This window comes from Ailuropoda melanoleuca, chromosome 14 (genome assembly GCF_002007445.2).
Source record: "Ailuropoda melanoleuca isolate Jingjing chromosome 14, ASM200744v2, whole genome shotgun sequence".
Classification (NCBI taxonomy): Eukaryota; Metazoa; Chordata; class Mammalia; order Carnivora; family Ursidae; genus Ailuropoda; species Ailuropoda melanoleuca.
The window spans coordinates 67,225,965-67,242,615 of NC_048231.1; the positions used below are offsets into that span (position 1 = coordinate 67,225,965).

The 16,651-nt window shown below is 42.3% G+C and overlaps 1 protein-coding gene and 1 long non-coding RNA gene across 4 annotated transcripts; one reads left to right on the forward strand and one right to left on the reverse strand.

Moving 5' to 3' along the window:
* Positions 1-515: 515 nt before the first annotated feature.
* LOC117796090 (kelch-like protein 14) lies at positions 516-3,798 on the reverse strand. Of its 3 annotated transcripts, none has more exons than XM_034643048.1 (2): positions 3,486-3,798; positions 516-1,512 (listed from the first exon to the last, which is right to left on the reverse strand). In XM_034643048.1, the coding sequence occupies exon 2, from the start codon at positions 1,467-1,469 to the stop codon at positions 516-518; it is 954 nt and encodes a 317-aa protein (XP_034498939.1). In that variant the 5' UTR covers positions 1,470-1,512; positions 3,486-3,798. The 3 variants fall into 3 exon arrangements, with proteins under 3 accessions (XP_034498939.1, XP_034498938.1, XP_034498940.1); XM_034643047.1 differs by lacking the exon at positions 3,486-3,798 and adding an exon at positions 2,893-2,968; XM_034643049.1 differs by lacking the exon at positions 3,486-3,798 and adding an exon at positions 1,793-2,398.
* Positions 2,862-6,104, forward strand: LOC117796091. Its single transcript, XR_004620439.1, has 2 exons — positions 2,862-3,117; positions 4,156-6,104. It is a non-coding gene; the product is annotated as an uncharacterized LOC117796091 (long non-coding RNA).
* Positions 6,105-16,651: the final 10,547 nt, after the last annotated feature.

Genomic DNA, 16,651 nt, shown 5'->3' on the forward strand with positions numbered 1-16,651 from the left:
AACAACAACAACAACAACAACAGCAGCAACAACAACAACAACAACAACAAACCTTGAGAGTCTGACAAAGAATGAAAGCTCTCCTCAGGGAGCATGGCCAGGGCGCCCCTGCTCACCCAAGGCAGGAAAGAGGTGGAGTGCGGTGGGACTTGTCTTTGCAGAATCCTTTCCCTTAAGCAAGCTCATGTTCAGATTTGGAGGGACGACCGGTTAGAGAGGTTCTAGAGCTGCACTTACACCTGCCCCGGCCTTTGCCCCACCTGCCTGTCAATTTCAGTCCCCAAGTCCCACATTTCTTGCTCTGGGGATGTTGAGGCCACTTCCCCGTTGACCTTTCGGGGACTCCGAAATCAACTTTCGCCACACCGTCTGACTTGTTTGTATGCGTTTGTTTTCAGTTTGCCAGAGCCTCCCGCGCAGCCCACCCCTCTCCCCCTTCCCTCTGCCCCCTCCCCTCCCTCCGGCCTTTCCTGCTTCCACCCCCCCGCAACCCCCGCCCTCCTCTTTGTTGTCTCCTACCTGCTGGCCAGGCTCTGCCTGCAGTGCTGCCTGAAGGGCATCAGGTGGTAGTTCATGGCGTCCAGCAGCAGCTTCTGGCAGACCGGGTCGGTGCGCATGAAATCCACTGACTGGACCCGCTCCACCAGCTCCGGGGCCGGGATGAGCGCGAAGCGGAGGCGCTTCATGAGGTCGGGCGCGTACTGCATGCGGGTCTCGCGGTCGTGCTCCAGCCACAGCACGGACATCTGGAAGAGCGCCAGCTCCGACTCCACGGGGGGCGGCAGCGAGTCCAGCAGGGCGCGCATCTCCTCGAAGTTGAGCAGCAGCACATCCTCCACCAGGTACTTGTTGGCCAGCTTCTTGGTCTCCTCCAGGCCGTGCAGCGCGGCGATCTTGCACACCTGCTTGTAGTTCTGCACCGAGATCTGGTCGTTGAGGAACTGCACGCAGAGCTTGGTGACCTGGGGGATGTGCAAGATCTTGCTGACCGACAGCACCTCCTCCACCGTGTCCAGGGAGAGGGTCACGTTGGCCGTGTAGAGGTACTCGAGCACCAGGCGCAGCCCGATGGAAGAGCAGCCCTGCAGCACCAGGTTGTTGATGGCCCGGGGACTGGTCAGCAGCTTGTCGTCGGGGGAGGAGGAAGGAGTCCCGGGCTCCTCCTGCTGCGGCGGCTGCTGCTGCTGTGGAGGCTGCTGCTGCGGCGGCTGCTGCTGCTGGTCCTTGGGGGCCCCCAGGCCGTCCTGGCCGCCGACCCCTCCCCCGAGAGGGGGGTGACTGGAGAAGAGCGATCGGAAGTACTGCGAGCAGGAGGCCAGCACGGCCTTGTGGCAGTGGAACTGCTGGCCCTGGGCCGTCAGGGTCACGTCGCAAAACAGCTGCTTCCTCCACAGCAGGTTGAGGCCGTGCAGCAGGTTGTCGCTGTGGCTGGGGTCGAAGGTGGAGGTCCTGTCCCCGGATCTGGACATGGCGAGCTGACTCGGCGCACCTGGCTTTAAACCCTCCTCCAACCTGGCAGACCGGGGTGGGGGATGGGAGGGAGGGGAGAAGGGTAGTGGAGGGGGTGGTGTGGTCGGGGTGGGGAAGGGTGTGGAGGGGAGGGGAGAGCGAAGAACAACAATCAGTGCTCAGCTTGGCTCCTGCCCAGAGCGCCCCAGGACCCCGACCCCGGGAGTAAGGTCTGAAGGCACTGAATCCGTGAGCGCCACCAAAAGGGCCCTGTCTGGGGTCGGGGCGCCGGTTCGGCTCCCTGCTACTCCTCTCGCCACCGCCCACACACTTCGTCCCTCACTTTCCTAAAACCACCCTGGCTCGGCTCTTGGCAGCGACAGGGGTAGCAGCAGCGACGGCAAAGTGGCGACGGAGGCCGAGACACCTCGTGGGCTTGTGTCCATGCCGGGCCCGAGAAAGGGAAAGGCCGGGGGGTGGGGAGCCGGGGGTTCCCGGAGAGCGCAGAGGCGACCGTCGGCGGAGGTTCCAGGTCAACTTGTGCCTGCAGCTTTGCTTTTCGCAGTTGGTCCAGTTTAGGGGGTAGGAAAGGGGACCCGACAAGCGTGCGGGTGGGCGATTCTTAGCCCTCCAAAAGCTGGGAAGACCTTCGATTATCCGTGCTGCCCCGAGAAACTCCTAGGCTACTAGTCTGAGGTAGCAGATAAAGCCCTTTCTTCTCCCGGGAAAGTGCAGTGGAGCGCGGTGAGGACCAGCTCAGTGGACTCGGCAGAGGCGGGAGCTGTCCTTATCAATTCTAGCTCATTTCCCTCACCCCGGCCCTGCCTGCTTCCCTGCTTCGCAAACTGTTGGCTTCCCCGTCACCACTCAGTTTTGCTAATTTTCCAGAGACGCCTTTAAACCTGGCAGGAGAATCCTTTCAGGCCCCCACCCCCGGCCCCCTCTCTCCTGCCGCCAGCATTTCAAAGCGCGGAAGTTCAGACGGGTGTCTCCCCTTCTCTCGAGGGGCGGCACCGGGGAAGACGAGGAGGGAGGAAGTGGGGCTACTGGGGTGGATTTAGAGCGGGAGCCGGGAGGCCCGGAGGGATTCACGTGAAAGGATCTGTCTCCTAGGCACCAGGAACAGTGGCTTTAACTCCAGTAACTGTGAGAAGTTCAAGTTAACTGGCAGGTGTTGGGGGAGGGGTGGGGGCTGTCCAATGGAGGGGGAGGTTCCGTGCGAGGTCTCTGCATCTCACCCAGCATCTCCGCGCGAAGTCTCAGCTTCCCTACGAGCCCCCCGGTACAACTCCCAGCGCCCCCCCCACTCGGGCACCCCCACTCTCCTGGCCCTGGAACTACTTCTGTAAAAAAAGTCTGAACCGCCCGCATCTAGGCGGAGGACGACAGGATGGGGGAGGCGAGGCGAAATCGATATGCCAGGTCCTTAACCTATAATTGCACCTTCCAGGGCCGAGCAGAAAGGGACCCTCTGCCCACATCCCGCCCGCGCGCCCGCCCTCCCGGGAGAGCCGCCGCCGCCGCCGCCGCCCGGCTCCGAGGGATCCCGCCGGACCTGCCCCTTCCACTGCGGCTCACTCTGCCCTGCCTGGCGCCAGTCCTGGATCGCCGGCTTCCTATTTATATCACACTGGGCTCCTCTCGACTCACTTTACCATCCCGTTCCAGGTGGACCCTAACCTCCCTCGAGCTCCCTCCCCCGGCAGGACCCCCTCCCCCACCGGCCCCAAAAGCTCTGGCTTTCCTGAAACATCTCCCAGAGTCTCTCCCTTTAAGTGGACCCGGTCATACCTCTCTCTCGCTCTCCCCGCTTCGTTGTCTCGCTCCCCCCCATCTTTTCCTGTTCCCCTTCCTTCTTGTTCTCCTTTGCCTTTCCCCCTCATCTGCTTATTTCTTGCAATAGGAGTTTTATTCTTTATGAGCGTTTGCCACACAACTACCCCCCCCCAAAGACTCCCTCCCCGTCCCTTCCCCCGCCAACAACCCAAAAGACAGAACAAAATACACACAAGGCAGACACAAGGCCAGAAACTTACCTGCTTTCAACCAGCTGCAAAGTCAAGGCTCACTTAAGCTCCCCCCCAAAAATCAATTGTCCTTCCTTTTTAAAGGTTTGCTCTCTCCTTGGGAGGGGGAAAACACCTTCTGGTTCCCAACTCCAGGCAGTCACTCTTTACAATTTATTTTGTCGTACATCATTTGATCACCATGAATTAGCAACAGCAAGAAAATGTAGGAGAGGGAGAAAAGAGAGAAAGAGAGAGGGAGAGAGAGGGAGAGAGAGGGAGAGAGAGAGAGGGAGCAGAGCTTTCTGCAAGAGAAGAAGAAGAAAAAATGTACGTGTGACAAATTATGCTACCAAGAAACAACACATCATTATCCTTGGGCCTGGGGCTCAGTGAGTCATAACGAGAGTAATAGGAAATCCACGGTTGGGGAGAGAAACGGTCGTGCTTGGCCAGTAGAGAGAGACCATACAGGGGGATGGATGCTGGAGAGACTCGCAAAATTATGGCTCAAGGCTATTGTAAAAATTGTCGAGCGTAAATGACTGCGATTTCAAACATCTTTGGAAGAAAGAAGGGGAAAAAGCGAGCCCCCCTCCCTCCCTCTCCCTCTCTCTCCCTCTCTCTTCTCTCTCTCTATAAAGAACCGTCAAGTTTTAGTGCGCATTGCTAATTAGTCAATTTCTCTCTGCCTTCACAGGCTGGCGACTTCGCTGCTGAGCTGAAACTGCTAATTTCTGTGACCAGCTTTTTTCTTAGCTGTGATCTGGATGAATGAGTAGCTGTCTCACAGAGATGACAAAAATAAACTCTAATCCCCCCCAAAATTTCCACTACATCTTTCTCATGCATAGATTTATGATCTTCAAGCGCTCTGTGCAATATGCAAACTTTTTTTTGTGTCTGTATATATGCTGTTGTTTCCAGATTTCACTACATTGGTATGCTGCTCCCCCCCCCATGAAATGCAGAAAATGTCTGATCTCAAAATATGCCAAGATGCCACTTTCTAGTGTCTTGGTATTTGGGGTTTGAGTCTAATTTGGAAGACACTAGCCCTTGCCTAAAAGGTGAGTGGCTGAGTGTGCAAACTGGGGGTGCGGGAATTAGAGCTGGTAGATGGAATAGAGGACAGCCCTTCACTTTACATTTGTTTCCCTGCACTATTGAAGCTTTATGATCTTGTTGGAAAACATATTTTCTCTAACATTTTGTCTGGTTAAACAACCATCTCTGAACTTCTGTGTCATCTCTTCAACAGATAAGGGCTCAGAAATAATATTTTTTTAATTGAAAGATTATCATTTTGTCAGATTTTTCTTTCAATTAAGAGTCTTTGATTTGCAGGAGCTAAAATCAAGTGCTAGGAAACCCAGCTGCAATTTCACAAATGTAACCTTTAAACTTTGGACCTCATCTGATATATAAGGATGACAACATAAAGCTCACCTTTTTGACCCTGCTTAGCATGCAAAATGAACCCCCAAATGATTCTGGAATTTTCACTGTACCAGGAATTCATGTGCATTTTGGTAGAGGACATGTTCTCTAGACTTATCTCATGATGGATTGCGCCCTTACGTTTATAGCCCTGCATTTCGGTTGTCAATGGGGGTTGGAGGTGTCCAAGAAAGAAAGAAAGGGGGAAAAAAAACAAACAAAAAAAAGAAGAAGGCATGCCCTTGAATAAAATGAACATGAAAGAAAGCTGGACAGGAGTTAAATTGAGTTTTCTTTGCTATTAAATATATGAATATTATTCATTCTAATTTATATGTGCTCTGATTAGTAAACTTATTAAAATACACATCAGGGCACCACTCAAAGGCTATCTTCCCTCCTTCTCTTTTAATTTGTGAGATATGGAAAGACACCTGCTTAAGAGAGGAGGAGAAAACTGAAAATTCTTTGGTTTAGAAATAGGGAATTCCCCATTTAGAATAATAAACATTAACATGCATGTGGGATATTTGCTCTTAAATAAATGAAGAGGGATCGAACTGAAGCATTTACTCCTCACAAAGGCTTCCCTATCAAGGTCCTAGGTTATCTGAGAGTAAGATACTTTATTTAGATCTTGCTGAGATACTGTATTTCACATTTCACATTTATAATAAAAAGCTCAAATACATGGTAAAATAATAGAAAAAGATTTTTTGTTTAGAGCAGGGAAAGGAAAGGGAACAGATGATCCAAATCTTCTGGCCCTACTATTTGTTTTGCATTTTTCCTTTTTTGAATTTCCCTTATTTAGGTCTTGAACAGGAAGATTGTAAAATTGTGATATAGTGTCTTTTGGGGGGTTCTGTGCCTTAGCAATTAAAGCTATCAAGAATGTGGAGTATCGCAACTAATGAATCATCGAACTTTACATCGGAAACCGGGGATGTACTGTATGGTGACTAACATAGTATAATAAAAAAACATTAAAAAAAAAGTTAAGAAAAAAAAAGAATGTGGAGTATCACCAAATTCTCATACATTGAAAGTATAATTTGTAAAGTATGCTTTTGATGTTTACCTTTTATAAGGTTCCAATGAAGTATTTGGAACTAAATCCAAAGATGAATAAGAGTATTGATTACTTAAACTATTGCCATCTTCCCATGTTCTCATAAAGGAAGTAAGATGTGTTTTGAGATCTCAAAATATCTTGATTTTGAACTTCTGGTTTTTTTTGCTAATAGGATATATTGATCACTAATTATGACTACAAGGATCTTTGTTGTTCCCAAACAATATGAAAGGCACATTTCAAAAATTTTAACTATCTATAATTTTGATGCCTCTTTAACAATTAGAGTGGAAGGGGAAGAACAGGGCTGGGTCTTGCAATTCTAAAACAGCTGTTGAAATGACGTAGCCAGGCTGTTTTCTTCTGGGTTTTAAAGTTACACTATTTGAGAATGTTTAGGATTTCAGAGAAAAAAAATTACAATTACGGCTATTTTGTAAGCAATTAAAAATAATATTGATAATTAAAAAAAATCCCTTCCTAATCTAGGTGTAAACCGGCATAGGCATCATGTAAGTCTCACACCTCCAATATCTTTCACTGGCTTTGAAATTATTGCAGAACTCACAAATGATATGACACTATTTACAATAAATCCCGTTATGAAAGATTCAATTTGCAGCAATCAGAGGCTAGCTACTAAGCGATTGGAAGTATTTGAATTTTATCCTACTTCACTGTTCAACGTACAGAAATTGCATCTGTGTGTTTGATCTGTCCTGCTGAGCGCTATCAGCAGCTTGCATCTCTGCCACTATTGTTTTTAAAATGGCAGGAAGGACGTGACTAGTGAAGAGCGCTCAGCAGGATGGATTTCACGTGGCATAAGAGAAGCTGAATTGTCTTATAAAAAAACTAAATATGATTGTGTAGGCCTCTAATTCAAGCAGTCTTCATACTTCAACAGAATTATCAAAATTATTGATCAGTGAATCTGCATTTTCAACTATGTACAGTGGCGAGATTCTGGAACTGCTGCCACTGAACAATCCAGTAGAGCTCTCGCTCTCAGTGGCGTGGTCAGCCTTCCGGGTGGCAAGGACCCAGGTGGGATCAGTGGCTCTGGTTGCTCAGGACCATCTCACGGGACTGGGTGAACTTAAGATTACCGTCAGAACAGTTCCAGGAGTGTTTTTGTTGCTTCACGTGAAGGGGCAGCCACATTGAAACTTTATTTTCCTCATTCTCGACTTTTCCGCTTAAGATGTATGAGTGATCACCAAATTCTATAAACACCAAAGCCTCGCCTCTCCTGTGTTCTTTTGGTTAGTAAATACTACTTCCTGTGGCCTGACCTTCATGATGGCCACCATTGTAAAATGGGTGAAGGGAGGCATTATTCTATTTTACAATAAAATTGAGCAAAGAAGGACCTCCTAGATTCCCAAAGATAGGGAATGGCAAAACCCAGAGAAAAATGATAGGCTTCTATTTGAAATCTTGGGTAGATATGGACAGAAATATCACAAAACCAGCAGCATCAGGAAGCTTCCAGAACAAAAAATCTGAAATAAGAGTAAAAGATAAGAAACGCTACAATTGCTAGCATTTAGTCAAAGCCAATTGTTTACTTTTGCCCCAGGGACAAGTCCAAGTCATTGGCCAATATTCCGTGTTCCTAGGCTCTTGTTGTAGCACTTCTGGGAAGTCTGTGGTTGGCTCCTTTCTGCAATACATCCCACTTTCACAGCACATCTTTAGGTTGTATCCTTGTGAGAGGCCTTGGTTCTCTACATAGAGATATCCCACCTATTTCTCAGATTAAACTCAGATTTCTTTCCACTTTGAAACTCTTCCTGGCAGCTTTGACAGAATAATCACAGCTAATTCTTATTGAACTCATTACTTGTTTGGTGGACACTAGCCTAGATCCTTTAGATGTTTGTTTTCTTAATCCTTTTGCTAATCCCGTGAAAGAGGATGGTAGATTGTAAAAATGGCGCCAACTCTCTATCGTTCTTGGTATAAATACCCCATTATAAAGTGGCTCTGCTGTTCTTCCCATAAAAGTGGAGTCTACTTCTCCACCCCTTGAAAGTGAGCTTACCTTGTCTCTTGTTGGATCGATAGAATGTGCCAGAAGTGACTTTGTGCCAATTCCAAGTCTGAGCCTCAAAAGGCCTTGTATGCTTCAACTTCCCCACTTGGAATCTTGCCAGTGGCCATGTGAAAAAGTCCAGGTTAGCCTGGTGGCAGACGAGACACCACATGTCCCAGCTGACGTGGGATGTACGAATGAGCCCGGCTGAGACAGAAGAACCAATGTAGCTCAGATTTACTAATGCACAGACCTTTGAGCAAAATAAATGGCTGCTGTTTCGAGTCATTAATTTTGGGGGTGACTTGTTCCTTAGTAAAATTAGCCAATAAAGAAAGGTACCATCATTCTAATCTTACCAATGAGCAAAATGAAGTGCAGAGAAATCAGGTAAAATTTTCAGGGCCGCACAGCTTTTCAAAGGTAGAGCTAAGATCCAAATCAATACAACCTGACTCCAGAGATTAACCATTCTGCTGCGCTAGCCTCAAAATGAGTGTCGGCCTTCTGTGAACTTCATTCATTTACTCATCAAGCATACATTAGGTATTTATTATAGCCCAGACAACATGCTAAACATGGATGATACAATGATGAGTAAAACTGCATCCTTGCCCTCAAGGGGCTAACATTCTAATGGAGGAGACAGGCAAGTAAATTAGACACAGCATGTGAATAAATACACTGTGATAATTGATCTAATAAGGGTATATGTAATGAACTACTGGAGCAGAAAGAACAGGCTCCTAATTTCCTTATAGTACTTATTACCTGTAATACTTTTTTGACATTTATTGTTTGCCTCTTTGTGTTGCTAGTTGCTTATTTAGGTAAATGCATTTTATGATCTCAGCTAGATTATAAGTTTCTAGAGGAGAAAAAGCCTTGTATCTGATAAAATCCCCCATGGTCCACAGCTCTGTACCTTGCCCATAATAGTTATTCAATAAATATGTTGATGGACGATGAAAGATGAATTTTCAAATTTTTCAGGGTAACATCAGGACAAACGAGTTGGTTATTTCATAATCAGAGACTGTGTTGAGCATTTAACCAAAGTGGTATTACTCAATCTCTTGATTTTACTGATCTACTATCTAAAAATAAAAAAAAATCTTTTTAACATCATGAAATAAACATTTATTGTTCATAGCCCATTGATAAGAATCTGATAGGATCTTTTGAGCGTTTCCCTCATCCTTCACCTATGGCAGCCATCACTCAGCAAAGTGCTCTAAAAATCTGAAGGGAGTAGTTACTTTTATGGAAATATTGATTAAACTACTAAACCAAGGTAGTGCAACATTGTGTTTCTAAGCCTGCATTCTGGAAGCAGACCACTTATACTTGAATCCTAGCTTTGCCACTTTCCATCTTTGCAACTTTGGGTAAATAACATTTCTCTGCCCAGTTTTCGCATCCAAGAAGGGGGATAATTATAGTACCTGCCTCCTATGGTTTTATAATGCTTAAATTTTGTAAGTATTTGTAAAAGTGCTTAGAACAGTTCCAGACACATAGTGAGCGCCATGTGAATGCTTGTTAAATAAAAAAATACACATATGTAGCTAAAGACTTCTTAGTTTTCCTTTTCTTCTTTCTTTTCTGCACATTATGCCCAGAACTCAACAAATATGGGATGGAAGGAATAAAGACATCTGCTTTTCTCAGGTTTGCAATAATTCATAATGTTACTCAAGAGACAACTGGTTACTTTAACAAAAGAACCACTATTTTTGACTTTGTTCTTTAGATGTTTTATGTTTCGGTTTGTTTTCCTATAGTTTAAAAAAACACCATTCTTTTATCTTTGGGAACATTTGGTGTTTTATGTACGTGTCTTGGGTAATTGAGATTCTAAAAATGTAAGGTCATTTATTATTAATAATAGTTTAATGATAGGTTGTTGAATATATGCCTGACTCTGAAAAGTGGCTTTTGGGCAATAGGCCTTCATGCCAATGACTGAGATGACAGAAGAGGTCATTGGGCTTCAGCTTGTCTTTGACATTACCTGTGACCCTTTTATTCTCCAGGTCTCAGTTTTCCCATATTTGGAGAGGGTATTTCCTTCATTTAACTAATATGGGGTTTCATTCGGATAAAACTAAAAGTCAGTGCTCCCCAAAGAAAGTTGGGAACTTTCCTCATGACTTGTGGAATAAGATGAAGGGTTAGGAATACAAGAAGAAGAAAACAATCCTCTCCCTGAAAAAGGCCCAGAGACTTGAGGCCAGGGTAGTTACTGAGTCGTCTTTGTGCAAATAGTCAAAGAATTGTCACCTAAATTGGCAAATTATCCTAATCACCTTCCCCTTCCTTTTTTTTTCCTTCCAATTTATTTATTTATTTTTTAGAGAGAGAGATCAGGGGGAGGGGCAGAGGGAGAAGGAGAGAGAGAATCTCAAGCAGACTTCCCACGGAGTGCGGAGCCCACAGGGCTGGATCCTAGTCCCTGAAATCATGACCTTAAGTGGATATCAAGAGTCTGATGCTTGGGGCACCTGGGTGGCACAGCGTTAAGTGTCTGCCTTCGGCTCAGGGCGTGATCCCGGTGTTATGGGATCGAGTCCCACATCAGGCTCCTCTGCTATGAGCCTGCTTCTTCCTCTCCCACTCCCCCTGCTTGTGTTCCCTCCCTTGCTGGCTGTCTCTATCTCTGTTGAATAAATAAATAAAAAATCTTAAAAAAAAAAAAAAGAGTCATGTGCTTAACAGACTGAGCCACCCAGGTGCCCCTCAAATTTTTCTTTTATTTGTGGCAATTTTTTTTCTTTCTTACTAATTCTTAGAATGAAGATATGTATTGCTGTGTTGGCATATTCACCAGCCCATTGAATTTTTTTCATAATCAAGAGAGAATGATGTCAGATTTTTAGTCGAAAACCCATACGCTTAATCAATAAATATTATTGTATCATTACAAGGACATACCATCTTGAGTAAGGTCCAGTTTCCTTTACGGATGAGCTGTTTATACCTTTAAATATCTATTCATTTCTGCTCTCGGCTTCTTTGATATTAGTGCAAATTTGTCCAATTGTCCATTTTCAGAATAATCTTTCTTTGTTGCTCTCTTATCTTTTTCACCACACCCTTCCCACTTCCCCATCCCACCCCAGTACACCTAATCCTATTTTTACTTCTATTATGTTTGTTTAAAATATAATATTTCACAATATTTCAAAAAAGTTAAAATTGCTCAAATTCTATGGCTTGATATCGTTATATCATCGAAGTTTTGTTTGACAGTTTGGATACATTTTGGGGGTTGGTTGGCTGAGGTGACATACAATTCAAGAATTCTGTTGGGTATTTCTTTTTATTTTATTTTTTAAAAGACAACCGACTAACTAAAGGATATATTTTCTCAAAATCTTGTGGTAACATACAGCCACTGCTAAGACAACATGATAAATCTGGATTGGAAACTTTTCGTTTTGTCTTTACACATTATTGAGCTCAACATTAAAGTACCATGGATTGAGATAAGGATTAATTTAAGTCCCCTGTGGGGACTTGAATCTTGTCTGCAAGAACATTTTGTCCAGTTTTATCTTGTTTTATGTATATTAATTTCCTTGGCTTTCTAACAATAGTCAAAAGAAACCAAATGCTTCAAAAGGAAATGTCAAGAACACTCCTTTGTAAGTGTACGATGGAACTCTGCAGTTCTCGTCTTCAAGAAAGGCTTTCAATTGTTAACTGCTTTCATAAATCTAAAATGTGTATACTTTTGACACAAAATTCTATCGCATCTCTGAAGGGGTAAAAGTTGTCAGTTGTGTCTCATATGTAAATGCTTATTTGCCCATTTAATGAATATGTGCTATTGATGCTTGGGAAAAACTCAAGTATAATGATTTTAGGTAATATGTATAGTATTTAATTTTGAAGGTAAAATTTTAAATGTGTGTGTATATTTGTTGCTATTCTCCAAAGTTAGTATTCCTCAGCATGGGTAGCTGTCAGTATTTGCCAACTGTATTTTCTTTTGAAACTATTATTAACATAATATTTTATTTAGTTTTTTTCCTAAGTTACAGGGATACTTTTAAAATCAATTTTTTATTTTAGAATAGATTTAGATTTACAGAAAAATTGAAAAGATAGTAGAGTTCCCATATACCTAGCACCCAGTGTCCCCTATAATTAACATCTTTGGTATGATGCATCTGTTACAATTAATAAACAATATTGATGCATTACTATTATTAACTGACATCCATAGTTCATTAAAATTTACTTGGTTTTTATCTAATTTCTTTTTCCAGGATCCCATCCAGGATTTCACATTACATTTGGTTGTCATATTTCCTTAGGCTCCTTTTGGCTATCCAGTTTCTCATACTTTCCTTGTTTTCGATGACCTTGAGTTTTTAGGGATACTGATTGGATAATTTGTAAAATGTCTCTCAGTTGGGAGTTGTCTGATGTTTTTCTCATGATGAGACTGGGTTAATGCATTTTTAGGAGGAGAACCACAAAGGTATACAAAGTGCCATTTTAATCTCATAATGTCAAGGGTAGATGTGATCAACATGACTTATCACTGTTAAACAAAGTAGCCAGATTTCTGCACACTGAGGGTAGCCCCCTCACACATACTTTTTCCCTTAAATTGTACTCCTTGCAAAGAAATTATTATTCAGAATAGCCCACACTTAAGGAGTGGAAGAGTTATGTCCCAACTCCTGGAGGCTGAAGTATCTACAGAAAATATTTGGAACTTGTCTGCAAAAGATACTTGATCTATTCTCCCCCAGTTATTTATTTACTTTTTTTTAAATGATTTTTTATTATATTATGTTAGTCACCATACAGTACATCCCCGGATTCCGATGCAAAGTTCGATGCTTCATTAGTTGCGTTTTAATCATTACTTTATATCAGTATGGACCCATGGATATTTATTTTTGTTCTTTGGGTTATAATCCAGTACTGCTTTATTCTGTTGCTTGAACTGTTTCAGCTTCAGCCATTGGGAGGTCTTTCAATTGACTTCTGTATCCGTTGATACACTCCTATCATTACTGTCCTTTTTTCCTTCTGCCTCCCCTCTTGCCCCCTCCCCTCCCTCTTCCTCCTTTGCTTGCTTCCTTCCTTCCTTCCTTCCTTCCTTCCTTCCTGGCAAGATATTGCATGCTTGCTTTGTACATTTCATGCCTTAGTCCTAGGATCAACCATTTCTCCAAGGAATCTTGCTTCCTTTTGTTGGAGATGCTATTAGAAATGAAGATCTGCGCATTAAGTATGCTAGTTGCTCCTGGGGTGCTTCCTTTAGACCTGACAGCTGACAGGACAAGGAGATATATGTATGTATAATAATCCTGTATGTACACATATTTATACATGTTTCTATGTGGAACCATCTGTATCTATATTAAGCTAACCATGAGCTCATATTGATGTCTTCAACTTTATTCCATTACAAAGCAACTTGATTTTAACTTAAATGACTTACATGGGAAAAACACGAAAGAAGGAAGAACAGTGTCCCTACTTTGGGGCTGATGAGACCACAGAGTACCCCGAACTCTCGCAGGATGTAAACAAGTGCTCTTATGGAGGAATAAACCATTGAGTAATCGTCTTCAGATTTATTATTTAATAGGGTTATGCTTCAAATGTGTAACATGCAGATAATGAATACTTTGCAACTGAAGTCCAAAAATTGTTTAATTGAACTTTTCAAAGTCCAATATTTTTTCAATATCTTTTCAGTAGGAAAGATGTCAGAATTCTACAACCGCAGAGGAAGAACTCAAACACAGGCCTATTGAGAAGAGGCTATAAGAAAAAGCATCTGAGACTTAGCCTGATCTTGCTTCTATTGATCCTGATGGGCACTGGAAATTCCATAATAGGATGGCTGTAGCTACAGTTGACCTAATAGTTCAAAAGCCTGGGGGAAATAGGAGAAAAGAACACAGAATTTAGGGTTGAAGGAAATGTATTTGAAGATCACCTCTATCATTCGTTGGTAACATAAATATTCTAATGCCTCTAACCTTCAATTTTCTCATTTTAAAAGGGGATAATAATAATTTGTATAACATTTATTTTTAATGGCAATATAATAGTCAAGAAAGCAAACAAATGTGAAAATATTTTTTGCACCAATAAAAGCAATGCAAAAAATATCATGGGAGGAGATCATATCCATTAGGTAGTTGAACGTGATATCGCATGGTGATCAAGAATATTGACTTTGAAAAGAGATTGTTTGGGTTAAAATTTCAACTACACAATTTACCAACTGTGTAAAATTAGGCAAGAAACCTCATTTCTCAAAGAATCAGTTTTTTTTTATAGGTAGAATGGGATTCATTTGGATTTCAGTTTAATCATCTATGGAGTAGAGAGGGGCATTATGTGGTTGCTAATATCCTTGTTAGCTCTAAATCTCAAGATCTGAATCTCTATTTCCTTAAAATGTTGACTGAGGCATTGGATATGGGCTCCCAGCTCATAATGCAGAGCCTGGGTAAATTCTCTTGAATTTGGGAAGCAGGAGGATTGGGCCTCCCAACCAAGCTATGAAGGGCCTCAAATAAATTACGTCTGAATTCAGTGATCAGAGGAGGCTGTACTCTGGGAAGCCTCTTCACTTGCAAGGGCCCCTTCCAAGGCTCTGGGAGAGGCCCTAGCAATGTGTAAAAGTTTCAAAAATAAGACATTTTAGTTGCAACCAATTAAAATTTCTCTCTATTTCCACTTGGACTTCCCCTCATGTCAGACGCTGCTGGAGAAGAAGCCATAAACATTTTTGAGACATTGGTGAAAGGGAAGTTGAACAGAGAATGTAGTGTGAATAGAGTAGGATGTATTAGGATGTAATTTATGTGTTGACAATTACTTTCACATAGAGTTAGGTTATTATTAACTGCCCCAATGAAAGAATGACTACCAGGAATATTCTGGCTTTCCACTGTGCTGACTCAAACACCATCAAGAAAAAAAAAAAAAGTGTAGGATTGGAAGTTCTATTGTGATATGAATACGTACTCTTGAAACAGTCCTTGGAAAATAGGGGGGTATTTAAGATGATTCCCTGAACAAGAAAATTGAAATCATATAATTAGTGAATGAGAGAAACTTATCATACATGTTGGGAATCTGAAAGAAATTTTCTAAGCTATCAATAATTAAAAAAACACAATTTGTTCAATCAAGGTAGAAGAAAGACTAGAAACACTGATCTTTTGTCCTCTAGAAAACTGTATTACAAATTTTTTTTTTGCCATCGTGCCATTGAAGACTACGAAGTCAAAATTTCATGGAAAAGAGCATTATAGAGGTATATGTTAGACAATTAATTAGTTAAAATTATGTTATTTTGTGGACTTTGCAAAGTTTGTGGTATTGCTAGCTTTTTAAAATTTGTAATTTTAGGCACCAGAGTACATGCATCTACCCCATGTTTGCTTCTTTAAGAATTCTGCTAAGTCTGTAACAAGTAGCCATGGAGGTAGATGGATTTCTGTGATGCACAAAGATACAGGGCTGAATATAGATTTCCTTTTAGATCCGTTGTATTTCAGGAATTCCTGTGAAATGAAGAGTTGAGGCTCTTAGAGCTTCCTTCTGTGTGTATGGTCTCCTTCCCTGCTGGCTTGGAAGAATCCTGTGGCTCCCAAGGGCCCAACTTGCTACCTGGAGCCACTTAGGCAGTTAACTGATCACCTCTGGGGATAGAAGAGTTGGACTTGTTTGTTTCACTTGTGCTGGTAGGTGGATGGATTTCACTATGTATGTATATATGCATGCATTCATTCATTCGACAAAATATTTAATGCTATGTGTGAGATGACTTTTGTCCTCACATGCTGTTTCTTAGAACAAATGCCTTGAGGTTTGTGCAAAGGAAGAACTGGTGCTGTAGGATTATCTAAGCACCCTGTCACTTATCAACATGGTTCTGAAATCTGTAGAAACCTAAAAACTCTTCTGGTATCTTAACTCCTAATCTGGCTTTTCTTGAACTCATACAGATATATTATGGCAGTTCAGCAACCTTCACCCCAAATTGCTTCATTCTAATGGCCACGTGTCAAAATCTGAGGGCGTATTTGTGCTAAATAAATTTCTTAATAAAAACGTAATTTATTAAAGTGATTTAAAAACCATCAAATTATTTGGGAAAATAATGTATTGTTGATCAAAACATGTGAATAACAATTTAAGTAGTTAAGTTCTCTCTCCCAGGGTAGATATGGTGATTTTGCATGTGTGTTTATATGCATTCATGTATATATACACGTGTGCACACACATATGTGTATATGTGCACACATGAATTATAGTTTTCCATACATACACATCCACACACATACATAGATATACATAGTGTATATAATTACTGTATATGTGCACTTTGTAAAGCTTAAGAATTGCTTTATCCATCCTTAGAGGGTATGATCTATTAAGATATTGTTTTGGGACGAATGTAATAGCTTCAGTGTAGTAAGAAATATTACCTGTCTCCTGTGACCCACACGGATTCTGCTATTTAAGAATATATACACGTTTGCTCAGTGGCTTTGTATATTTCCCAAGAGTGGGGCACTAGGTGGCAGATGCCAACATTAAGCGACTAAAAAAATTTCACTCTACTCTCTAAATATTTCAAAGAGTACGACAA

Coding starts and splice junctions, on each gene's coding strand:
- LOC117796090 (XM_034643047.1), bottom strand. CDS start 2,930: ATGTGGGCAGAGGGTCCCTTTCTGCTCGGCCCTGGAAG. Junction 1,513..2,892: donor TTTCTGCTCGGCCCTGGAAG/GTGCAATTATAG, acceptor CCGGTCTGCCAG/GTTGGAGGAGGGTTTAAAGC.